The following is a 25,387-nucleotide window of genomic DNA, read 5'->3' as shown; positions in this document are numbered from 1 at the left end:
AGCAGTTGTCAATTGTGAGAGAAAAACTGTCTGTTTTGGAAAGAGTGGCTTTGGTGCCAATGAGGAGAACCTCGGTTTATACGTTTTATCAATTATTTTTTGTATAAAGGCATGCTATTATAATCTTTGCTGTTGTTTTGTAGTAGTGTTGTTGCTAAAATAAACTGTTCAGTTAATTGATTAGTCAATCTGACAGAAATTAATTGTCTATTTTGATAATCGATTAATCATTTGAATAATTTTTCAAGCAAACATTATTTGGTTCCATATTCTTAAATGTAACCATTTGCTGCTTTGTTTTTCGTATATGATACTAAATTGAATATATTTACATTTTGAACTGTTTTATACAGCCTATTGTTTTAATATGTCACCTTGGGTACAGCGAAATTGTAATCACTATTCTCTAACAATTTATAGAGAAAAAGATTCATTGATTAATCGGGGAAATAGTTAACAGATGAATTGATTTGAATTTATTATTAATTATTATTTATTAGTGGCAGCCGTATCCTTAATTAAACGGTCCTAAATTCAACATATGACAAATTTCAACTTAAAAAATGTAAATACTGTGAGAATTGTGAGGCGGTATAACATATTAGTCCACTCAGTGCAGAACCACATTGAAGATGCTTGTTGTTTTATTTAATCTCAAAATCTGCAAGAATGTTTAATTCTTCTTTGCATCATCCAGGTCTTAAACATCCTAAAATTAAGCTCCTCAGAGTTCCACAGACAACCGGTTACTGCAATGGAAAAGTTTGTGAATAAAAGGTCCGGCATTAATGATGCAAAAAGTTCACGGAAGAAGATCAAACTAGAGAGTGATGAGAGGATTAAGGAGGAGGAGGAGGAGGAGGAGGAGGGTGTGTTCTCTCATCCTGTTCCCTGGCAGAAAATAGAGGCAGACGGACTAGACTGTGATTATGCTCTGCTGTTCTCCAAAGAAGAAGCAAACCACCTTTTTAAACAGCTGGAGGAGGAAGTGGTGTACTCAACAGGTACAATATCCAACCTTTTTCTGTAACTTTATGACCAGAAGTTACAGTGTAGTTGTACAATTGTGGCTGTTTTTTGTTCCAGGAGAAGAAGCAAAGGTCCAGTTGTTTGGGAAGGTGTACAACATACCCAGAAAGCAGGCTACATATGGAGATGCAGGTCTCACCTACACTTATTCTGGGGTGACACGTTTAGCCCGCCCATGGACTCCAACCTTGGAATATATTCGGGATGCTGTCACAAAAACAACTGGACAAACATTTAACTTTGTTCTGGTCAACAGGTGAGAATTGCTGAATACAACTTGAAGAGGTCATAGTTTGGGATTCATCTTCCTGCTGAAAGTGTTCTTCTCTCTACCAGGTACAAAGATGGCCAGGACCACATGGGTGAGCATCGTGATGATGAGAAGGAGCTGGACCCCCTCTGTCCCATCGCCTCTGTCTCTCTGGGATCGCCACGAGACTTTATCTTCCGGCACAGAGATGCTCGGGGAAAACACAGCCGCCGACAGATCAAACGTGTGAAGGTGGAGCTTGTTAATGGAAGCCTGCTCCTCATGAACTCACCGACCAACACTTTTTGGTACCACAGCTTGCCTGTTCGCAAAAACATCTCCTTGCCTCGTATCAACCTCACCTTCAGACGCATCCTCCTGGGAAGAAAGAAATGACCAGGCGTGGGTTATCACCTAGTTCAATGGGGCCAGTGTCCAAGAAGCCTCTGACTGTCCCCGAGTCTAGTCACTTCTGTCCTTGGACACATGGACAAATATCACAAATCTAAAATTTGTTAGTTCATGTTGCACCTGAATGACTAAATGACAGCACAGGGTTAAATAAATGAGGACTGTCTACTGGGATTCTGGAGAATGAGCACATTTTACAGTAATCAGTGGCTTAAAAATGACACTTCAGACTGATTCAAGCTCCAACTATCGCTTCAGCTACTTTCAGTAAATTTCATCAGGTTAAGTTTGGTAAAGCAGCTGGCGAGGTTCCTGAAGAAAGGAAAATTAAAATCAACAATTCTCTTCAACTCCTGAGTGCAGACCATGAAGGCTACATTTAGCATCATGTGTTTAACTCAAGGGCACTCATGTACTTTGTCAGAGCCACGGGGCACTCTACGCTGATTGCTAATTAATTTGTTAGATTGAAAAGAGAGTTGTGTGCTGTTCCAACGAAGAGGCACACATTTGTAAATTAAAAGTATTATGGTCAATGGGCTATGTGTTTGGTCAGAATGTAGACTGATTTGTCAGACTCAGCTTTGGATGGGTTTAACCATTATGTTGTCTATGTTGTCAAATTGACCCGTTTTCCTGTGTCAATGTTCTTTTTCACTACCCAATTGTAATTACCCAAAATAACATGATTGATTCCACACAACTCTCGTTGGCAAGTACACATCTCTACTTTCATAAATTTTGGGGTGTCTTATTCAATGTTATAGCATTTGGAAGAAAAAAATGAAGTGCCTTCCAAAAAGTATTGAGTAATCAACATACTGTCCTCTAATTTTAGTCTAAATATTTCCTAATTTCTGCTTTTCTAACTCAAGCATAAGGTATAATTTCTTATATACAAGGTTCATTGACCATAAATCCCCAAAATAACTGTAAAGATGAAGTTAACAATTTAGTGTAACATAGTTTTGAAAACCTCAAAAAAGTGACATATTGAAAAAAAAAAAGAAAGTCAAAAGTGTTAAAAAAAAGGGACAAAATTGTAAGAAACAGCTAAAAAGATTGATTAAAAGTGTCAACAAAAGTGTTGATGTTCAATTTTGACGGGAAGACAACACAAGGGTTAAAATGTATTATTAAACTATCAACGTATCCTTGGCTGTTGGCAGTTATCTGTAAAATAGACACAGACTAAATGGCAAACCAAAAGATTGTTTTGTCAGTCTCTGACTTTGGCACTAAGTATCATTTACCCCTTTAAATTTTACACTGCATGTTTTTAAAAAATATACCCCTTTTCCAAAGATGTAACGAGTATTCTAACTTATTACTCTTCCCATCTTAACAACACCGTTACGGTTGTTGCCAAAAACTGCGGCGCATTAGTATAGTTGAAGCTGTTTTTTTTTTTCATTAGACCAACTGATCTCCAAACCGAGGCCGCCTTTTTTTTTAATGGGCTTCCTTGCCTTTTCTTAATAGATAAAATATTTTCTTTGAACCCAATCAGTGAAGACTGCACACTTCATTAGCAACATACAGAGAATGCTAAGAAATGGTACAGATTAAGAGTCAAGGACACTTCAGAAAGGGGGTGCTTGATCTTAGACATGTCTGCTAGCACACATCTACTGTATCAAAAGTAGCAATTCATTATTTTGCTGTAAAAAACAAAATTCTAAAGAGCACGATTGTTTCATTTTTTTAATACCTGAAAACAATCACCTGTACAGATTGCACACAAATACACACAATCTCAAATGAATGCACATTAGTGCAAATTGCAACCGTTAACGAGGAGTTTTGTACCAGACTATTTCTCATTTGACTTAGTTTGGTAGGAGCAATGGCAGCTACACCAATTCCAAAAATATTCAGGATAACTTGCCCAAAAACCTGCAGTTATACTGTAGCTTTATTAAGAGAGAGCAGATTATTAATAATCGGTTTAACTGTATTCCAAAAGGCTCTTATGAATCATATGGTGTGTTCACATCAGCTGTAGCACACTTGGTTTTAAATGTTAAAAATCTCAAGCATTAACGACATGGCACTTTAACCTTAACTCAGCCAATCATGATGGTGTAATGATTATTGGAAACATAGAAAAATATCAAATAAAAACTGCCTATGAACATGTCCTGTAAGTTGAAACATTAATTCCAATAGTTTTACATAGACTGCTGGGACTTATTAGCAAATAGGATGAGACAAGAGTTTTCTATATATCGGACTTCATGTATGTAACAACTTCCAAGTAACATCTCCAAAATATCCTAATCAGCTAATTCTACAGGCAGTCAACACAACAGGAAAAACTACAGCATCATAAAAATGCCACAGAGTTTAGTCAATGTGAGCTTTACACATGAACAATGTATTGCAGGGCTATTTCTCTAAAGTGCGCTCCATTGTCAAGTACAAGTGTTCCTGTTTTTTTGTCCTATAGAAGCCAAAATGTTGCATGATAGAAATTGTTACACATGTCAAAGCAAAATAGTTTATTACATTATTTGATTAAAAATCCTGCAAGTCCATAATCTTTGGGATTAAGAGCCTCCTATTCTGGATCAGAGCAGCAGACAAAGTATCCACTAATGGATTTAATATCAGAACACATCAAACGGCCTTCAACATGTTTCTGTGATACATGGTGCAAAGTTATCGCTAGAGTTACTTTGGAATGGATATCCTCTCTGGTCCCATTGTCACAAAGTCCTAATCCTCCTGTTGGTAACTGCGTTGTAACTGGCACATACAGCTGGGACAGTTTGACTGGAAAGACTGTTTGAGGTCGAGAGCTTCCATTTACTCTTCTGAGCAGAGAGCGAGGTTCAATCCTCGGACTCTCTCGTAGAAGAGCATGTAGGCGTTGGAAGACAGCACCTCGTGCTGGCTGGCTTTTCGTACAGAGTCGTCCGACACCCAAAGCCACTGGGAGCTGAAGGGCGAAGAGGTGCGTGGTGGGGAAGGGCTCCGTCGGTACGTGACAAAATGTCCTGAGTGCATGTCACCGTGGTGAACCAGCACGGCCGTGAGCTGGAAAAGGTACTCCGCAGGACTGAAAGGAAAGACGCTCTGATCAGAAGAAATTGCACCACAACACTGACAAGCTTGATATGCATGAGTTCCTTGTGTTTGTTGCACTCTGACATTAAGTTTACCTGTATCCATATGTGAGGCCCAGCTGTGGGTTCGCACCAGGAGACTGGAGAAATACAGACGAACATGTTCCGTTGGAGAAAGGTTTGTTGTTGTTGTTACGATGCTCTGCTTTTGGAAAGGAAAAAAAAAAAAAATGTATGATGGAATAAAACCAAACTGAATGTGAAGCAGGATGATATTACAAAGTTTATTTAACACACCAGTGCCATTAGCAGAGGGCTTTTGCGTGGAATCATCCAAATGTTCTGCCTTTAAGGGGTTCGGAGCACATTTAATCCGTGGACTTCTGTGTGTGGAAGCATAGTGTTTGTAGCGGTCCATCGATAAATACTCCGTGAACTGCACATGCTCCTGTCTTTTGATTGAGGTTCCTTCACTGGACCACGTCAGTCTTTGTAAATGGATGCAGAGGCACTGGGGGAGCTAGCAGAGAGAACATTAGAAAGTGAAAGGACAAAACAGTACAACATTTGAGAATCTCTTTCACGAACTGGAAGTTATAATCTTCCTAACGATTTACTTTTTAATTTCTCTACCTAAGTGCAACACAAACCAGCTTTAGCAGTGTACATAGTGTCTTTCTGGTGAGCTTTGATAAAGCTTAGTGAGGAGTGAGGAGTTGCCTCTAGACTGTCGGGGGAGGGCGTAGCCACAATAACGACGTGCCCCCTCCTGAACTCTACTTCTCTGCAGCTCTTAGCTATGCTGTTATAGTTTTAGACTGCTGAGGGACTTCCTCTGACACACTGGGCTCCTCTCTCTTTTCATCTGTGGCCAAATGCTTGTCACTAACCCAGCTCTGGGGAGCTTGTTCCTCATTATGGTTTCTTGCCCCATCAGTTTTCCCTGGATAAGGGTGGCACCTAACTCATGCTTGCAGCTGTTTCTGTGGTCCTGCTAGGCGCCCTGCTACACCCTGCTAGCCACGCAGTGCCCTGCTACGTCCAGCTACACCCTGCAGTGCCCTGCTACGTCCAGCTACGCCCTGCAGTGCCCTGCTACGTCCAGCTACACCCTGCAGGGCCCTGCTATGCCCAGCTACGTCATGCTATGTCCTGCTACACCCTGCAATGCCCTGCTATGCCCAGCTACGTCATGCTATGTCCTGCTACACCCTGCAGTGCCCTGCTATGCCATGAACTACTACATCAACGATTTATAGTCATACTTCCATCATCTGTATTGTGACTCATACCCCCAACCGGCACCGACAGATAACTGCCCACGAAGACCCTGGGTCTGTCTGAGGTTTTTCCCTGAAAGTAAGTTTTACCCACCACTCAAGGTTTCTGCCTAAAAGGGAGTTTTTCCTTGAAACTGTCACACTAAATACTTGGTCTTGCGGGAATTACTGGAATTGTTGGGTCTATGTACATTATTGAGTGTAGTCTAGATCAGCTCTATCTGTTAAAAGTCTCGAGAAAACACCTGCTATGATTTGATACTATAAATAAAACGGAATTAAATTGACATCTCGGGCTACTTTTAATTAGATTGTAGTTAAACGTTACCTTTCCCAGTTTTAGCTGTTTAACAAATGTCGTCCTTTGGCTTTCCAGGACTTGTCCATTTACTGTGGTCCCTTGAAGCTGTGTTGAAATCAACATGTTATTATTATAAACAGAAATTAAACAAAAACAGCAAAATACATCTTTGTAAAGAAACATTAGGACCTTTCTAGTGTAAAATATACCTGTTCCATGAATGCAAATGAAAGTAACTTAATGCTAGTTTTGTTACAAGGGTTTCCTGTCAATGGTTTCATGTTAATTACATACTTGACTATAGTTGAATGGTTACCAGAATTTGGCATGACAGATACTGCAGAGAATGTACCTTGGTGCAGTTTTCACACTCCACTTCTTTGATGGTTTCTGAGGAGATGAAATGCTGAAGACACTGATCTAGAGAAATAGGTCGACCCTGAGGATAAACGCAGATCAAATTATGATGAACAGAACAACAAAAAATGTTGTGTTACTATAGGAACTTTTAACATTTATGTATTTCGGAAATTTTTGCTTACCCACTGAGGTAACGGGATGGACAGGGAGAGGCTTTCAAATGAGTCATAACGCACTGGGCTCTAAACAAAAGTAAAGAAAAAGGACAAATCACCTCACAAAAGTACAAGGTCTAGTGTCAAACTAGCTTGCAAGTGACTTCTTTGTCAAAAAAACAAACATACTTGTTGTTCACAGCGCTTGCATGACATATTGCTTGTTAAGCGACCATGAAAGGGATGCTGAGACTTCCAAGGACTTGGTATTGGATGAAGTGGAGCTGCAAAAAATATATTCAGATTAAATATATTCCTTTGTAGAATTATATTCTAGGCTCCACTTTCTTTGTCTCCTTACCTCGACTTCTGCAGGTCATAGTTTTCTCATCTTGATCAGGGAGGCTCTGGTGTAAAACAAACACATACACAGAATTATTTGGGAGTGCAGTAGCACATTTGTCATTTTTAGAGATGGTCTGATATCATTTGTTCTATTTAGATACCGATTTTAATACCTGAACTTGTGGCTCTGCTTATGCCGAGTACTGATTTGAAACTATGCCTGTATGGATGTGCTATGATTGCTATTATTGTTGTAGGCCCTGGCTAGGGTTAAACTATTTGTGAAACATGAACAAACACAATCAATGAATGCCATAGAACTTTCTTTTATTATCCAGTGTGACAGTCAGTCATAACAGAAAAAGAAAATAAACTACTTTAAAAGTAGATTTTCTTCAGGGCTAAATAAAAGGGGTGGCAGATTGGTGCATTACCTCCAGTACTTGCCGATACCAGCATTTTACGCAGTATCAGAGGCTTTTCTGAAGGCCACCTGTGGCGTTGCCTCTCGTCGACCCTCACATCAAACTAACAAGCTGGCTTGTTAGCTAATGTTAGCTTGCTAATTTTACTCACCCAACTTGTCTTTTTCATACACTGGATACCAAATTTAGCCAAACTAAATTGTTCCTCATCTGGTGACAGCAATGTGCTTTACTATGATGTGACAAGAGCATGTAAATTAAACATAATTTCCTTAAACTTACTAATTTAGTGTCTGATTGGTAAGCTAGCTTGCTTGCTAGGAGGGTAAACGTTTAGCAGTGCAAAGGACAGAGGTCAGGATAGAGAGAGGTCTATTACGGTCTTTATATGAACGTAAATATCAGGGTATAGTTTATTAATGTTAGTTCATTTGGTAATGTGTAGACATGTAGAGATCTTTTATAAGACATGTTGTTGTTGGAATAAATATAACTAAACAAGCACATAAGCTTTAGCGAACAATGGCCACTCAATGTCCGAATGTGGACACAGTGGCGCTAGTTATTTATATCTCGTTGTAGGCTAAGTTTGCCATCTTATGGACATAATGTGCAAAAATAGATATTCAAATAGTTACAACCTGTGTGTTTTTATAAGGAACATTTAATCGTCATTTTTGACCAGTTTTGACATCTCGTGTGTGTTTTGGATTGATCAGATGAGATGAAAAATGAATAGCCTTAGTGTCCCTTTCACAGTTTGTTTTGCTCACTCTTGTTTCCCCAGATGAACAGCCAATCCAATGAATTGGCCGACGCCAGCAACAACAACAGTCACAAAAACAGGCCTGCGAAGGCTTGGTCCAGCTAGGACATTTAGAGACAAGAAAGTAAGGACATGATAACTTGCCTCAAGAGAATGCATGTCAAACAGGGGAGCAACTTTGGGTTGCCTATCTCGCTCCTCCTCCAGAGAAGATGTAAGGACATGAAAAAGTTCATGTGCATCCTGAGACGGGATAAACCAACACAGACAGACTTGCAATAAAACACTGCACCTAACATTAGATATAGAAATGTAGTAAAGAAATATCCACTAAACAGCATTATTGACTAACCTGCTCTTCAAATGAACTGATGTGCCACCGGTACAGTCTGAGAACATCCAGGAGGCACCCGGCATCAAGTACATCTTCCTCCCCAGGCTCAGTACTGGACAGAGCTGTTAGTGCAGAAACAGACATCATCCTGGTTACAATTTGGTTGAACACTGCATGTCCACAAGGCTCTGAATTTCAATTTTTATTTTATTAAAAGGTGTTCTAAGAGATATTGGGAGACGTTACTTCTTGTTGACGTTAGAAGTATTTTCAAACAAAACGACACTAGCTTGCCCATCCCTCCTCCTCATCCCGTCTGTTGGTCCATTTCTTTAACTGTCTATCCAGTCCCCTCCCTTCTGTGCTTTAGCGCACTAACCCCCCAATCCCCACCGCCAAATCCTTCTCGTCGGTTATTGTCTGGAAAGCTGAAGCGCTGTTTGTTTATGCTTCGTGGTGCAGGTGGGCAGAGTTTGTTTTTGTTGCCGTTTGTAGACCCTGGGCTGTCTACAGAGACTTTAGAGAGTTTTTTTACAGTGTGTTCTGGGGACAGGCAGCTCGCGGATAGTGAGGAGATTTTTTTTTTGAGAGTTTGCTGTATGTGACAACAAATGTTCTAGCCTAAAACAACCGTGACATTGCTTAGATCATCTTTAAAAGGATAGGGACTAAGATGTAGTATATCATTTGCGATGGGGTCCTAAAAACACAAATTTGTAGTTATAAACACATACTGTACAAAAAGCATAGACAGTTTGTTTTGAGATGAGAAAATAAAGATGTCCTGAAGCAACGGTATGTGGTCATCAATCTCAGAGACACAGGAAGATTAATACAATCAGCAGGAGTGATAGTTGAATGACCTGCGTCCTACTCTTTAGCTAATTCGCAATATATTACATACTGTATGTGAGTGGATATGAAGACTACAATAAACCTGCATGATTTAGGGGAAAATCTGAATCACAATATTTTAGAATTGAAGCGACAAATCTGTGTGAATTCTAGATTTGTAAAAAATCAGAGTTAGAAGGGTAAATGACAGTATCATCAGCATAAAGATGAACATGACAGAAAAAAAGAGGGGTCCCAATATGGAACCTTTTGGAACACCCTTTTTAACAATTGCATAATCAGACTGAAAACAACACGCTGGCGTTTATTGTGAAGATAGACACTGGTTTTATATACCTTTGAGAAGCTGAAGCAGTGTTGTAGACAGGTGTTTGTCATTGCAAGACTGGATCGTAGGCAAACCTGAAAACGTCTCCAGCCACCTGATGAAGGACGGACATGCTGCCAAACCCTGAAGCAAAGAGTTCAGGAAGCAGGTGTTGCCTAAGTTCAACAGACCAGGAACCATACCTGAAGAAAACATGAGTCATTGTAAATATTTGCTTTACAACTATTGCCCTACATATGAACAATGGATGAAATTGATTTTTACCTCTCTTTCTCTTCTTTCTCTCTGTAATTGGGCCCCACAAAACGTATACTCCAGCTGCAATCGCAGCAGCTATCCCACCAATGACTCCCCAGTTTTTTATCATCTTGTTTCTGAAAAGACAACATTGTGTTAATGAAGCACATTGGATGACTTTGGATGAGGGGAAGTAAAAAAAACTAAAAAAACAAGCAAAACCGAAAGGAAAGGCAGTAAAGCATGATGGTAACAGGTAAATGTACGCTTCCATACGTCACTTCGGTTGATTACAATACAACAACGATACTAATGTGTGTTTTTGTTTATTCAGTGCCCAACATCTGTATCTGGGCACTATAATTATACTATAATTTTATAATTGATATTTATTTGGTGGAAATACCAACTTGATATGTAATAAAAGCCAGCAGCACCTTCTTGTGTGAGGACGATGGCTAAGTTTCATGTCCAGAATGTTGTCTATCTTTCTTTAACCATATTCTTCATATCTATCTGTATGCTTTCCTGACTCTTAAATGGAAAAAGTGTACTAACTAAAATGGTCAAGGTCACTGGTAATCAACAGAAGAGTCATTTGTACAACAAAAATAAAGCAATTCTGTGTGATTTCTCTACATCAGACATTGCCTTCATGTTCAATTTTTAGGGTCCCTTTGACCAAAATCAACACTTTAAAAAATTATTTCAAGCTGCCTTGTCTCAACATTGAGAGGTGTTGATACAACATTGGTCACTGGTCCTTTTGGAAGCGGTGGTTTGTGGTGATGTTAAACTGTATTGTGTTGTTGATAAAAAAAAAAAAAAGATTTGTTTCTAGACTCATTGATATACATTTTGTGGACAAAATGTCAGATAAATAAAACGCAAAACAATTCAACCGCACAAAACCACAACTTTCAAAGCTACCAAATTAAGTCAACACCTCTTTTACAAAGTTGTAACAAACATTATAACCTTCATTAAAGTAGAATTTGTTGCAGGGCTGTTGTACTAGATTATGATACGCAGGGGCCGCAAAATAACGTAACTAACTAAATTGATAACATGTTAAGCTTTTTAACTGTGACACTTGCAGACGAGGAGGCTAAGTTGGATTTCTTTGAAAATCAGATAAAGACATACCTGTTTAGACTGGCATCTGGTCCGTTATGCACCTGGTCTGCACTTCCAATATTATTGTGTAAAACTGATTGTCTGTGTATCTGTTCTCATTCCGGTTTCTGTGTCACGAGTTTGCCTTTGTAAAGCACTTTGTGACTTATGTGTGTGAAAAAGCGCGTCATTAATACATTTTACTTACTTAAAAGTTGAAAGAGGCTTTGCTTGATCTGGAGTCGCGTCATGTCTGCTTAAGTGTTTACCACAGATAAACGGCTCAAAGGTTACACATTATATACATTATTAATGCATTTGGTCTGCATTATGTTACGTTTTGTTTTGTCTGCCTTATGTCAGAGAGTATGCAATCGTGATAGATAGAAGAAGAAAACGTAATAAGTTTCCTAAAAGCCCCAAATTCGTTTACGATCCCACTTCTACATGCTTTACTGATAAAGACACTGATTTGTCTGTAGCAGCAGCGAAACAAAAACGTGAGCTAACAATACAAAGCCACAAAAACACAACATATAGTTTGTTAGGTACACTAAGCTAACACTAATGCAGTCTTACGATACACGTCTTCCCCTATGTGTAATCACGAAGCACTAACACCACCTCCATTAGCACACAGCATAAGGGATAGCTTTAGTGGTTAGGCTAACTTACCTACAACACTGAGGTGGGGGTTAGGCTGCCCTCGGCGTACTATGTCGCCTCCATTGATAATATCCAAGCTGCTATCTCTGCTATTTAACATTTCTCATTGGAGCGTATCTCTATCGTTAGCAGGTTTCGTATCTGTAACGTTAAACCGGACTACTGTCTGTGGATCCTCCTGTCTGTCTGCGCATGTTACACTTCAGCTAGCTAGGTCCAGTAGCGTCGGCGTCATGACCCGCTTTACTCCTGACCCTGTGCGCTTAAAATAATCTTTAGTCGTGGTTTGCCAGCTGAGAGGTCTTACCTGACTATGTGTCCAGTGCCAAGGAACTCCCCAACGAGCTTATCAGAGCTTTCTGGTCTGCACCACAACATCCTGCTTTCATTGCGGAACTTCTGTCTTTGGTGGCATGTTCCAAGACGGACCCACGGGAGGGCGTACAGATGTGTTCACAGTTTACAGTCCGACCACCAAATGTGTGTTGCGCACATTTCTGAAGTCGTGTGAATTATTCACAGCTCTAATCTTCTTAAGCGAATATATGACAACGTTTGATTGAATATTAAGGGTGTGATTTATTTTGGTTTTTCTCTGATCCTAAAGGAAGGTTTGGTAAAACGTTCTAGATGTGTTAATACTATTTTGAAACAAATTCAAATTCATCAGACACAAATGTTTTTTTTTGTTTCTGTTTTTTTTTTTAAATCATTGCAGCAAGCATTTTCAAAGTTCATTTTCTGTTAATTCCTATTCCCAATTCCAAACAGAAGATACATTAATTATTTAACCTTATAGCCCTAAATGTTGGTTTATTATTTTTTGTCTAGATTTATTTTTATAGCCTACTATCTAATTTTATTCTACATCAATTGATTCCATTTTATTTGTGTTTTCAAATTTTGTTCTAATGCATTTCCGACCCTTATCAATTTAGACTCATTTTATTATGATCTTTTCATAGCTGATAATGGATATTACAGCATACTAACAGCGGATTGGAGTCCTCAAAAGTGTTCTATAATACTAAATTCTAAAAGTAAGATCCCGCCATAAATTTGTAATCTGGGCCCAGCTTTAACTGCTGCGCTAGATCAAGTCTGTATTTGTTGATAAGTCATGTGGAGGACCCCAGTAATCAGTATTCATGTAGTGTCAGGTCCCGCTGAACTCATTCTACCCACTCTCCCTATCTGTGTCTCGTGCTGTGACTCTCGCAGCGCGGCTTCTCATTGGCTGCCGGCGGACACCCGGAGCAGGCAGCTCTCCTCGGTGCTGAAATCGCTGCTCGTCGTGATAATGTAAACGGCGATGAGGCCAAACAGAGCGTCTGACAGTAAACACCAAAATGGACGATGATCAGTTCCAACTGAGACAGCTGCCGTGAGTAGACAACAATCTGCACATTAACGCATGTATGGTTTTACTCAGTCCATGTTCAACCGTGACAGCACGTTTGGCCGACGCATCGCCCTCTGACAGCCTCGCGTCGTGTGTGTTTGATTAGGTCGCTGGACCACAACCCATTCCTCAAAAGCAGCAGTCATTTAAAAACCAATATATATTCAGTCATAATACCTAGACATGCTTTTAAATTAAGGGGAGTCTACAAATATTATTCAATATTCACAGGAAGCAGGTTTGCTGAGATTTCTAAGCTGATGCAGTTTTCCGTCTTAACTTGAAATTGTGTTTACTGTAATGACTCAGTACCTGACGCGATCTATTTCAACCTCTGCTGTACATACGTTAAGCTAAAGGTTGACCCATACAAGTCTAACCTGGCCGTCATGGGGGACCTTGCTCAAAGACGTACATTCACATAAAGACATATAGGCTAGTCTTCTTACAAGAATTACACAAAATTATTAACATACATACGTTTCCCAAATTAATTAGTTTGCTTATCAAACAGTAACAATTATGGATTCAGAATAAACATTGAAAAATCTCTTTATTAGAAAAACAAAACAAAAAAGACCTTTGTTCAATGGGTTGTCAAAGCATTGCTAATCATGCTCACTTGTATTTCTTTCTAAACAGCTTGAAATGAAAATTATAGTTGTTTACAGGACACACTCATCTGGATCACTGATACTTTGCACTGCAAGTAGGTTATGTTATGTAATTGCAGTGATTAAGACATCACTGGCAATGTCAGAGTTCTCTTACAGTGTTTCATCCTTAATGAACCATTGATTATCTACATGTGGGAGAAGATTATACCTTCCATCTGTAGACAACATGCAAATCGATGAGATTTTAGGCTTTAACAGCTTGCCAAGCCGTAAAGTGCAGTGTGCAGAGCTGTCAATTGGCCTGACATGGTTCCACCATAGGATGATGTTACCACCCATTCACAAAATCACAGAGCTCACATCACCTAGGCAACAGCCTCCAACTCTCATTTGTACTCAGCTTTGCCCTGGCACTACTCTCCTAAAACTCCCCTGACCTGATATATTGTTGAGATGTTAATCCTCCTGGGCTTTTATAACAATTAGTTTAACTGTTTTTTTTTTTGTTTTTTTTTGGTAGTGTTGTTCGATTCCGGCGCACAGGTGAGAGCACACACTCTGAGGATGACTGTGAGAATAGAGGCCAGGATGTCAGGATCACAGAGCAGATTGATCTGGAGTCCGTGGCACTTGAAGACGGAGCTCCCGTTCCCCGGGAGTTTGCCAATCCAACAGATGGTACAGTATGACAGGGCCTCATTTTACACACCCTGTCTTTCACAAGAAACTCACAACTCACCTCCTCAAAGCATTGAGCAACATTCTTTTAAATTGGTTTCCAAGGTCAAGAATGAACTCAATCTCAAAAGTAATATTTTGTTAAAAAAAAAAAAATGTCATTCTCTTAGATACATTCATGGTAGAAGATGCTGTTGAGGCCATCGGCTTTGGGACATTTCAGTGGAAACTCTCCATCCTCACTGGTCTGTCTTGGGTGAGAACTGCTCTTTCCTTAAACACACCATTCCAGACATTTTGTATGTGTGCATGTTATAATATATTAGGTGTCTCTGGGTTGTTTTATGTTTGTTCAGATGGCTGATGCTATGGAGATGATGATTCTCAGCATCTTAGCCCCACAGCTCCACTGTGAGTGGAGGCTGCCCACCCTCGAGGTGGCCCTGCTTACATCGGTAATGGCTCTCTAATGTCTCTTAAGTGCTCTTGCTTGCAATGCTATAATATGACTGTCCGGATAGTTATTGGTAAAGTGCTTAAGGGGTTGTTTCAAATGCTCGTATTGAGCAATGACAACCAAATCATGTTGCAATATTATGAGTGGAATGACCAAGAAAAGTACATTTACTTTTCTGAGTATGATATAAAACAACAAGCAAACAGGTGAACTACAGCAGGTCTGACTAAAGATATTGCATAGAGAAGCCTAGACAGACATTTTAATTCTTAATTGAGATGTAAACATTACATTTTCATGAAAAAGACATAAACTTTAAAAAAAAAAACATTGAGTGACGAATAAATACAAAGAATATGCATGACAAGATGTGCTAGACATTAGCTATATTTAGTAAAGTATAATTCATTGCATGTTTAAGCTACTACAAACCCATTAACAGTTTTTTTTTTCATTAATGCAGGCAGTGTTTATTGGGATGATGATCAGCTCGTCTCTTTGGGGAAACATATCTGACAGATACGGCAGAAAAACAGTAAGTTCCATAGTGCCTCTGTTTTTAAATGGAGCTGATATATTTCTGTGTCCTGTAAGATAAAATGTATTTAGTTTATGGGAGGTGGAAGTTTAGCTGTTGGGTTTTCTGAATGAAAGTAAGACGATTTCAGACACTGTACTGTGTTGCTCTCCTGAAGAGCCACAACACATTTATTAAGCAGCTTATTATACTTTGATTTTATGCACACACAGGGTCTCAAGATGAGCGTGCTGTGGACTATGTTCTATGGCGTGATGAGTGCATTTGCACCTATATATGGGTGGATCCTTGTCCTCCGGGCCCTGGTGGGCTTCGGCATTGGAGGAGCCCCACAGTCGTAAGTAGCCCTCATTTATCTCTTTAAAACATATCTGTAATTATTAATGATGTGAGTCAAGGATTAACTGTAAAATATTCCTCCTTATAAGGGTGACACTGTATGCTGAGTTTCTGCCTATGAGGTCCAGAGCCACATGCATCTTGCTGATTGAGGTATGGACTACTCTTATCTATCATCTGCGTAGCCATATTTTTATTGTACAGACATGACAAAACATGCAACCATTACAGCACAGCATTGAAATACTCTGGTTTTCTAGCAGGATTTTATGTAATTTTGACTTTTTTGACAGATATTTTGGGCACTGGGCACTGTGTTTGAGGTCCTCCTAGCGATCCTGGTAATGCCCACTCTGGGCTGGCGTTGGCTGCTTGGCCTTTCCACCATTCCTCTATTCATCTTCTCCATCCTGTGTTTTGTGAGTATGATTTTATCAGTGTTGAGATGTTCTGCAAGATGTAAGAAGAACTACAGAATGACAGCTTTATCAATTAACATGCATGTTCTTTGGTGGGTTGGGAGCAGTGGCTACCAGAGAGTGCTCGATACGACGTGCTGACAGGGAATCAGGAAAAGGCTTTGGCCACATTGAAGCGCATCGCTACAGAGAACGGAGCACCGATGCCACTGGGAAAACTTATAGCTGCCAGACAGGTAAAGCTAGTTTCTGCAGAACATAACATTCTCTGGTTATTATTCACGTATGCTACTTAATGTCATTTGAATATTTTTGTGTTTGTTCTTTTAATTAGGAGGACCGTGGAAAGATTCAAGATTTATTTTCATCAAACTTTCGTTGGACCACAGTTCTGCTGTGGTTTATTTGGTAAAGGGAGTGTATCATTATGTCACCCACTCATATCCTGAGTAATTTCTCACTGATTTCCTTTTCTTTCTTAATCTCCAAAACGTTATCTTCTCCAAGTGCACAGACATATTAATCTCTGTTTTAGTTGATGATTCTCACTTCATGTGAACCACCGTTGTTTCTCCTCAGGTTTGCAAATGCCTTCTCTTACTATGGGCTGGTGCTGCTCACTACAGAGCTGTTTCAGGAGGGAGGTGCATGTGGAAGTGAGTCACTGCTCCAACACCGACAGATGCCTTCACGGACCTGCACACCTAAATTGCTATACGGATAAGAGACTTTAGTACAGTGTCTTGTCTGTTAAACATTTACAAAATAAATGTCCCCCAGGAGATAATAGCAGACATTATACATGTCTTAGCAGGTAATTTACATGTGTAACTGATAACGACGACGGCTACATTGACACGTAATAGAACAGAGCCATTGCTAATGTCATTATTTACACCTGTGCTGTTCATACTATGTCAAGTCAAAATGTCTGCCATGAAAAAGGTCTACATCTTTATACAGTATGTTTTTGCAAAATCACAGATTGAGCTAGTGCTGGGTGTGAACCATCCCATATTCTGTTGTTCTATACCTCCCTCTAGTGTCCAAAGGTAAAAAGAGGGAGCTCCGATGCAACTTGGAGTGTAAATATCTGAACTCCGATGACTACAAAGACCTGTTGTGGACCACCTTATCTGAATTCCCAGGTACACATCAGTTAATTCTCTGTTTCTTCACAAAGTCAATCCTTTTTTGTAAGATAATTGTTGTTACTTATGGTGGCAAGTTTTTCCATTATTACTTTGTATTTACGAGGTTTATATTTACTGCATAATACAAAACAGATGTACAAAAAATGAATGTTTTATGTAATTTTGATAATTACTAAGTTGTACTTTATACAAGTAATTTCTGTGTATTTTATGTAAAATGGTTAATTATCCCTTAAATGTTGCTAATCAAATCAGTTGCTTTACCTATTGCTACAGTTTACCATCATGTCTTCATAATAATGCAAAATGCTTTGTAATTACCACATCTGTGACCACATTACTTTAGGACAGATCAGTAAAACAGAAAGATAAGTTAAGTAGAACAGCAATAACCTACAAGTAAATCATAATAATAATGTTAGTATAACACTCTTACAGAGGACACTTTGGCACGGTGTTAATGATGGCAATAATGATGGCTGAATTCCATTTAGTTGTGCCATGGCCATGCTGGCCTGCCAGGTTTGGCTGACCTAAATAAAATGGAGCCGTCCTTAACATGAGTAGTTACATCTTTACCTTTTCCTGCGATGACATGACAAAGGGATTTAGTAATAGGGTAAAACATGGAGTTCATTAGTCTGAGTAAGAGCACCATTTTTTCTTATATTTAACAAACCTAGAATTTTGCATTGTGACATAGGACTGCTGGTGCCACTGTGGGCTATTGATCGATTGGGAAGGAAGAAGACCATGGCGTTGTGTTTCTTCGTCTTCTCTATGTGCATTATTCCGCTCTATGGCTGTGTTGGGAGGTAAGGTGGATACGGATGTTGAACATGAAATTGTGTATCCACCATATATCCAACATTACTGTTTTTTCTGTTGCAGAGTTTCCATGACAGTGTTGATATTCATCGCCAGAGCTTTCATCGCAGGAGGATTCCAGACTGCTTACGTTTACACTCCAGAGGTGAGAACTCCAACTAGAGTGCAGTTCTTGTTTAGAATGCATAAAGTTACTAGTAAAGCTCTGATAAAATCTGATAAAAATAGTTGGATTAAGGGAGCATCAGGGCAGCCTACTTAGTATTTTCTGAAACTCCGCAGGTGTACCCAACAGCGACCAGGGCTTTAGGTCTGGGAACAAGCAGTGGAATGGCCAGAGTCGGTGCCCTCATTACACCTTTTGTTGCACAGGTAACACCCTTTGATTAGTTTTCTCATTTAAACACATCACAAAAAAAGTTGCTCATTGTTATTTGTCCCTGGGCTTCATCTTGCAGGTGATGTTGGAGTCATCTGTGTACCTGGCTCTGTCCGTGTACTGCTGCTGTTGCCTCCTAGCTGCCGTAGCCTCCTGTGCACTGCCAATTGAGACAACAGGCCGGGGCCTACAGGAGTCCAGCCACAGCGAGTGGGGCCAGGAGATGGTGGGCCGTGCCTCCTCCCAAAGCTCAGGGGGAAACCCACCCTCCAGCTCCGGCTCCCAAGGATGAGGAAGACACACCGGCTGGAGTAAAACTGAGAGAGGGGACCACTGTGAGGAAAAGAGGCAAGGAGAGGCAAAAAAGCTGGACCAGCTTTCGGTGTCCATCTCCAGTCCCATCCTAAGACTCTACAGTTTATGCACCACAGTGGCTTCCGAGAGCCAGGCAGCACACTAACATGTATCATATTCTATAGTCTTCAACCGGCATTGCTGTCCCAATTTTGCCACTGAATAACTGCACACAGGGCAATAGGAAAGACCAAATGACCTGTACAGGGGTTAAGATTCAGAAAATAAATGGAAACATTCTTGGACAAGTTAGAATTTGACTACTTCAAGCAAAGTATTTGAATGCTGCTTGTCTAATGCAAGAGAAGGGACTAAAAGTGTTAGCTTAAAATAACCATCTTCTTCTCAAAGAGCCTTAAAACTACCTATTCTATTTGTGCTTCAGAGACCTTCTCTTAACTTAGAAAAAAGGCTCTAACAAGCTGCATCTGTTTCATACTGGACAAAGATATATAGATAAGAAAGAGTATCATCTTATGCACACAAAACTTAAGTTTAAATACACACGCTTTGTCAAATTAACACACCATTGGATTAAAAAAATTAATTAATTTAAGATCCACATCTGTCAAGACAGTGAAAGGACATACTGCCCAGTAACTGAGTTAAATATGTTAATTTTTCTTGTGACAGTTGTACTTCACCTTTCAACATGGATGATATGTGTCTGCTAAAGAATGTTGAGGCCATTTAATTTACAACAACCTGACAAATCTGCCAAAGCCTTTATCAGATCATAATAACATCAGTGACATTATACCGTCGACAATAAGTCCTAATTATACTGTAGCACATCTGGAACAAGTCAACAGATCCTGGGCTTCATTTAAAGACAACATTACGTAAGTTAATGCTGAAGTAGTAGTAAAAATCTAACTCTGAGTTTTTTTATCACCCAAAGCAGACTCAATTTAGTTTGTAAGAGTTACATGATTTAAAAAATGACATTAACACGCGTATATGGTTCTACGATCTATAAATGCTGCGTCTCTTGCTCTACTCTACCAGACTTGGAGGCTGCGCACACATAGACCTACACATGTATATATACACAACCATTTAGCAGGATGTTGCATTCTGACTTTCTGTAAATAATGTAATCATACCTGGTTTGGTTGTTGTCTTTGACTTTTGTTTGTAACAAAAGGTGATGTGAAGACAGACTTTGCCCAGTCTGAGTGACAAACTCGGCAGAAAAAAAAGAGATTTAACTAGTACAGGTCCAGCAAGCCAAATCTCTACCTGTCAGTGTTTGAGATATAGGGCTGCATTAGGTGTCGGTGTGCACACATTCTTGTCAATGCACTGGATGTAAATGTGTATGATAACTAAAGTAAATAATCTTTCAAAAAGTAGTAGATGTGATGACATGTTATTCATTACTAAACAGTGTGATTTGATAAGTTATGATGATTATCAACAGTAAAAGTTTGTCTACTTTTTCCACATTGTTGAGTACATTTTCAAAAGGTATGTACACTTTATATACTTCTTTAACTTACCCAAATTCCCACAGAAATAAGTATGATTACATGAGAATGAGACATTATTTAATTAATAATGGACGGTGACAACAACAGGCATGTCTCCTCTTTGTTTTAAAGTGATGTATACCCCAAAGGCCTGTGATACTGAATATCTGTCTGCTTTGAATGTTAGTTAAACAGTATAGGATACAAGGCACTGACATTGAAATTCAAAGTGCACCAATAACTACTGATAGACACAAATTTACAAGCGAGCTTTTGGATTTTTGTCTTTTTCCACAATCTGACCAAAGAGCCTTGCTGCCTCCTGGGCGCAGCCTCGGTGAATGGTGAGTCCAAAACCTCCATGGCCGTAGTTGTGTATCACCTGATTGAGAGCCACAATATTTTACAAGTTTAATGGCCAAAATTCCTATTTTAAGTACTGCTGAGCTGTAAATGTTTACCTCAATTGTAGTTGCACCAGACTGCATGGTCTCCCTCTCCAGGCGGACTTTGCTGCGAACAGGCCTGAGGCCAGCCCAGTCCTCTACTATCCTAGCATGCTGAGATTAGTAACAGCAAGACATATTATTTTTGTAGCTTGGCATTGAGACGGGGACTGTCCAAGAAAACAACTAATACTTTAGGATTTTTAACAGTTCTCTTATAGATTTATTTAGGCTAATCCAGTGGGTTGTTTGGGCACTGTGTACCTTCAGATTTGAGTATTTTGCCACCAAGTGTTTCCTTTTGATATCAATCAATGCAACATGTTAAATAATTCAGCACTACAGAAGATTCATTGTAAATAATTAATTACAATTGACACAGAAAGGGTTTTTATGGACTCTTTGATATCATCTCACCTTGAGACTCGGCTCGAGCTGGCAAGCGTCTTTCCAGATTTTCTTATGGTCAGTGGTGTTGCTCTGTTCACTCCAGTTTTCTAACTGGAAAATCCCACCGACTGTCACAAGACGACTCCTGCAGACACAGATGTTCTGTTTGCTCATCAAAACAACTTTGACTTTCTGGCTGTACAAAACACTAAAATCCCAAATTGCAAGTGCTCTGACAGAAAACAACACCATGGTAAGTAAACAACACAGTACAACCACTGCAACTATTGCTGGTAACATGCATTGTGTGTAAGATACTGTACATCCACAGTACTCCTATCCCTCACTACAATATCTTCAGGAGCAGTTTGTTCCTAAAGTTCAGAGTTTCTCAGTGCATTGTGTCACTTGAACTACCCTGGAATGATGTATGGTGAATTGTAGACTCTTTCTGATAAACTGTGGGTAATAATCCAATGCTTCAGCCACGGAGCATCTACCTAAAAAACATAAGAATAATTAGGTTCAAGCACTATTTCCTTAATCTACCTACAGATATTACACGCTATTTGCTCTCACCTTTACTATCTGACCCCGGCCTGGTTTGAGCTCAGGGTCCGGCTGGAGCTCTCCTGATCTCACCCCAGTGCAGTTTATTATCACATCTGCACCTGTTTCTGCCAGCTAAATGAAGTGAAAACATTTAGTGGGTCTTTCCCGAGGTAGGTAGAAACACACAACATTCTGGCACTCAATATATAAAAACATTCCTAAAATTAAAGATAAAACATAATATATAACAACAAATATACATGAAACTATCATATTGAAAAGTATTCACTAACCTCCTTGAAGGATTCTATTTTCCTCTGATGAAATATCACACCCCTTTTTTGCAGCCTGAGAATGACACAAAATCATATTTATTACAGTAAAGTATGAACACCACTAAACATCAAAAACTACAAAAAATTAAAAACTACTCAAGATTAAACTGAACCTTAAACATCACATGAAGACATAATTAAGTAATTACACCGTGTATAGGGAATTGTATGTTGAGGGCAGTGTGGTGGATGAACGGGTCAAATACAGGACTTCCACCCAGGAGACTGAGGTTTGTGTCCTAGGTAAAACTAAATAAAGTATGTCAGATAGAAACGTTTTAAAAACATTTCAGACACTAATCAGGTCATTGCTATCTGCCAGCTGTCTAAATTTGTGTTTTTCCCAGCCTGCACAATGCATTGGTAGTAGGTAGCTCTCAGTTAGTAATCACTGATCTCTGATTGCAAACTACTTTTAACTCTGCACTGTAGTATCATTTTAGTCAACTATGTAGGGTATATATATATATATATATATATATATATATATATATATATATATATATATATATATATATATATATATATATATATATATATATATATATATATATCAGACAACAGTGCAACGTAGTAAACACAGAATATAGACAAACAACTTTAGACAGACAGGTCATCTGAACTAAGGCAATGTGTTTTGCTTCCTTTCATTTTTTTATTGCGTGATACATGATGTTCCAAACAGGTGCTAGACACGGGCATTCACCCAAGAGATAAGTTAATCACTCACCAATCCATCAGCCAAGGTAAGTAGGTTTTACCTTCCAGCATGATAGAAGTGTTGAACCACCCATAACTAGACATTTTAGAAGAGACGGACAGATTATCTATCCAAATCATAAATATTTGCATATTTTATGGTTGTTATTGTTGGGAACCACACAATATATTATTTAGTAAGATTAAAAAAAAACTTTGGTTTTGTATGTTGGTTGTATGTCTTACTGTATTCTATATTTCTGAAATAGAGCAGTGTGTTGTAGTCCAATTTGGAAATGGTGAAATGTGTGGCATAACAATCTACCCAATTAAGTTTGCAGCTCTGCTTTATGGTCTTTTAATGTTTTGCTTTCATGGCATATTCCATAAGAAACCTACTTGTATCCGGGAAACATCTGCAGTTCTCGCTCTGTGAGCTGTCTGAAGCCCAGGACAATATCTTTAAATGAAGGATCCTGCAATCAAAAACAAGTCATGATCACATAATTCATACCCTAAGCATGTCCTGGCTGTGTTAGTTTGCTGTCACAATACAGAATGCTAATTAACCTGAGTCTGACCCAACCCTTGGCGAGGCCTCTCTCTTTTCCAACCATTGCAGGCACTCGTCTTTATGTGGCTGAACGTCATTGAAGTTATATGAGTTACATTTGTACTATTACTACAGTGCCTTTCCTCTTGGTTGTAAAGTAATAAGAAACATGGTAAAATCTTATCTTCGATGCCAGATTGACTCAACGTTCTCAGTCTACTCTCTAAGTACTACTCACGGGTGCAGGTTCAGTGCAAAGGTTGTATCCAGACTGAAGGAAAATACCCATTTGTATGGACTCTGGTGACCTGAGGCAGCTCAGCAAGTAGTCAAATGTCTGTTTATTCCATTCCCTAAATGTGAGGAACACAGCATTAAAATTGTGACTACTTTTCCCAGATTAACTGGAGAATTGAAAGAGAGTTAAAGAGAATGCACTCACGTCTCCTTGGCGTTGCCCTTATTGTAGAGATATGGCTGCCATAAGCCAGCAGCCCCATCACTAGTGGTCAGTGGAGTGAAACGATCTGCATACACCTCAATGGTCAGTGGACTGACAATGGAGTGATACTGCTCATAGATGCTCTGAGCTGTTGCCAGGCCAATGACTCCAGCTCCAATCACTGCCACCCGCATGTCTGGATTAACATGAGTGCAATGGAGTTACAACTGAGACTTACTCATCCACAAAGACACCCTGTATGCAAACAGGCCAACATCTAGTTGGAGAAAAAATTAGGTAACCTTTGTATTGTGTTGTATTCTAATACACTAGATTGGATATTATTGGATAAAAGATTAGAAAAAAATGATTCTATTATTATTTAGGTATTGTTAAACAATGCAGTACTTAAAAAGATATCACTATTATTATTATTAGTAGTAGTAATAGTAGTAGTAGAACAAGGTAGTTTGTATCCAAATATGTTGGACTGAGTCCTGCACTATATTTGAGGTAGACTTTTACAAACTTAACAGCTAATAATAGGAAAGTATACTATAGAAGCAGAGTAGACTAGTGTATTATGCAACAGATCGCGTCCGTGTCTGAAACTTTAACACATCAACAAAGCAGCATTTGAGAGCAAATCACTGACGTGGAAAACTCAAGACTTATGTAAATTCCGCATAACAGAAGAGATTGGATGCAGATTTGTACAGATGATCCCCTCACAAGTAAATCTGTTTGAGTAAAGTTAACTTTTGTTTTACCTTCATTCAGCTTTTCGAGCCCAAGTGCAGGAATGGTTTCCGTATACTCACAGACGCGGTCACAACTCACAACCTCGGTGAACTCCACTGTTCCAGCTGTCACATGGGTGGAGGGGCGGAGACAGCTACTTAGCACCAAGGATGGCTGTACTGCTCAGGACTGGTATGCATCGGCTAGTCTCTGTCTAGGTTTCATTGATCAATTATCAAGCCAAGATTTAGGCTAGTAGTGCCTCCTGTTTATTTAGGCTATTAGTGCCTCCATGCTGTTGTGGACATGCGTGTATTCACTCTGTGTTTTCTGCAAATACTCATGTGAATGTAAATATGCTTCATTTTAATATCATAGAGGGTGCTGTGGGTGGATTGTATTGGTACACAATTATTAAATATATTTTTAAACTATTTAAATAGCTTGATGCCTACCTGTCACCATGGTGGAACAAATTGACAGTGCATGCATACTTTTCTAAGCACCATATGTTGCTATAACTTGGTCAGACAAGGAAGAAACAGTAAGTGATTATTGTCACTATTAATAACACTTACTTACTATAAACAATTAACAGTAAATATGTGTAAATGTTCAAGGGAAAAAAAAACCTTCAGAGAACCATGATAGAATGTTTCCTGGAAG

At 39.2% G+C, this 25,387-nt stretch overlaps 4 protein-coding genes across 10 annotated transcripts in view; 2 read left to right on the top strand and 2 right to left on the bottom strand.

Moving 5' to 3' along the window:
* Positions 1 to 2,229, top strand: part of alkbh2 (alkB homolog 2, alpha-ketoglutarate dependent dioxygenase) — a 3,484-nt gene extending 1,255 nt beyond the window's left edge. Inside the window, exons 2-4 of the mRNA XM_034872486.1 lie at positions 698 to 1,004; positions 1,087 to 1,285; positions 1,366 to 2,229. Of these exons, the coding sequence (XP_034728377.1) occupies positions 755 to 1,004; positions 1,087 to 1,285; positions 1,366 to 1,675 (759 nt within the window). The 5' untranslated portion in view covers positions 698 to 754 and the 3' untranslated portion in view covers positions 1,676 to 2,229. The remainder of the gene's footprint in view (positions 1 to 697; positions 1,005 to 1,086; positions 1,286 to 1,365) is intronic.
* Positions 2,230 to 3,382: 1,153 nt separating this feature from the next.
* usp30 (ubiquitin specific peptidase 30) lies at positions 3,383 to 12,557 on the bottom strand. 7 transcript variants are annotated; one of them, XM_034872364.1, is made up of 14 exons: positions 12,234 to 12,557; positions 11,469 to 11,513; positions 10,172 to 10,281; positions 9,916 to 10,089; positions 8,743 to 8,846; positions 8,535 to 8,633; positions 7,216 to 7,261; positions 7,044 to 7,138; positions 6,882 to 6,941; positions 6,692 to 6,778; positions 6,367 to 6,444; positions 5,056 to 5,278; positions 4,855 to 4,963; positions 3,383 to 4,751 (listed from the first exon to the last, which is right to left on the bottom strand). In XM_034872364.1, the coding sequence occupies exons 1-14, from the start codon at positions 12,302 to 12,304 to the stop codon at positions 4,499 to 4,501; spliced, it is 1,554 nt and encodes a 517-aa protein (XP_034728255.1). In that variant the 5' UTR covers positions 12,305 to 12,557; the 3' UTR covers positions 3,383 to 4,498. The 7 variants fall into 7 exon arrangements, with proteins under 7 accessions (XP_034728255.1, XP_034728256.1, XP_034728257.1 ...); XM_034872365.1 differs by having other exon boundaries at positions 4,855 to 4,960; XM_034872366.1 differs by having other exon boundaries at positions 5,062 to 5,278.
* A 495-nt stretch (positions 12,558 to 13,052) lies between these two features.
* svopa (SV2 related protein a) lies at positions 13,053 to 20,443 on the top strand. Its single transcript, XM_034872199.1, has 16 exons — positions 13,053 to 13,310; positions 14,466 to 14,623; positions 14,794 to 14,879; positions 14,980 to 15,078; positions 15,544 to 15,615; positions 15,831 to 15,955; positions 16,047 to 16,110; positions 16,251 to 16,376; positions 16,484 to 16,612; positions 16,711 to 16,784; positions 16,956 to 17,032; positions 17,420 to 17,524; positions 18,234 to 18,345; positions 18,422 to 18,503; positions 18,641 to 18,730; positions 18,817 to 20,443. The coding sequence occupies exons 1-16, from the start codon at positions 13,276 to 13,278 to the stop codon at positions 19,027 to 19,029; spliced, it is 1,647 nt and encodes a 548-aa protein (XP_034728090.1). The 5' UTR covers positions 13,053 to 13,275; the 3' UTR covers positions 19,030 to 20,443.
* Positions 20,444 to 20,451: 8 nt separating this feature from the next.
* Positions 20,452 to 24,855, bottom strand: LOC117944970 (D-amino-acid oxidase-like). The gene is made up of 11 exons (XM_034872200.1): positions 24,751 to 24,855; positions 23,981 to 24,176; positions 23,777 to 23,891; positions 23,385 to 23,461; positions 23,017 to 23,082; positions 22,245 to 22,299; positions 21,979 to 22,083; positions 21,817 to 21,899; positions 21,427 to 21,544; positions 21,025 to 21,123; positions 20,452 to 20,945 (listed from the first exon to the last, which is right to left on the bottom strand). Exons 2-11 carry the CDS (start codon positions 24,172 to 24,174, stop codon positions 20,823 to 20,825), a joined length of 1,035 nt encoding a protein of 344 aa, XP_034728091.1. The 5' UTR covers positions 24,175 to 24,176; positions 24,751 to 24,855; the 3' UTR covers positions 20,452 to 20,822.
* Between the last annotated feature and the right edge of the window lie 532 nt (positions 24,856 to 25,387).

Source organism: Etheostoma cragini, chromosome 5 (assembly GCF_013103735.1).
Source record: "Etheostoma cragini isolate CJK2018 chromosome 5, CSU_Ecrag_1.0, whole genome shotgun sequence".
Classification (NCBI taxonomy): Eukaryota; Metazoa; Chordata; class Actinopteri; order Perciformes; family Percidae; genus Etheostoma; species Etheostoma cragini.
Note: the sequence above shows the minus strand (reverse complement) of the source record. Positions and strands in the feature narration are given on the sequence as shown.

Coding starts and splice junctions, on each gene's coding strand:
- usp30 (XM_034872364.1), bottom strand. CDS start 12,304: ATGTTGTGGTGCAGACCAGAAAGCTCTGATAAGCTCGTTGGGGAGTTC. Junction 7,262..8,534: donor TTGACATGCATTCTCTTGAG/GCAAGTTATCAT, acceptor GTTTTACACCAG/AGCCTCCCTGATCAAGATGA. Junction 5,279..6,366: donor AACAGCTAAAACTGGGAAAG/GTAACGTTTAAC, acceptor TCTCTCTGCTAG/CTCCCCCAGTGCCTCTGCAT.
- svopa (XM_034872199.1), top strand. CDS start 13,276: ATGGACGATGATCAGTTCCAACTGAGACAGCTGCC. Junction 15,616..15,830: donor ACAGATACGGCAGAAAAACA/GTAAGTTCCATA, acceptor ATGCACACACAG/GGTCTCAAGATGAGCGTGCT. Junction 16,377..16,483: donor TCTTCTCCATCCTGTGTTTT/GTGAGTATGATT, acceptor GGTTGGGAGCAG/TGGCTACCAGAGAGTGCTCG.
- LOC117944970 (XM_034872200.1), bottom strand. CDS start 24,174: ATGCGGGTGGCAGTGATTGGAGCTGGAGTCATTGGCCTGGCAACAGCT. Junction 23,083..23,384: donor CAGATGTTTCCCGGATACAA/GTAGGTTTCTTA, acceptor TAAAATGTCTAG/TTATGGGTGGTTCAACACTT. Junction 21,545..21,816: donor TCACCATACATCATTCCAGG/GTAGTTCAAGTG, acceptor CTGTGTCTGCAG/GAGTCGTCTTGTGACAGTCG.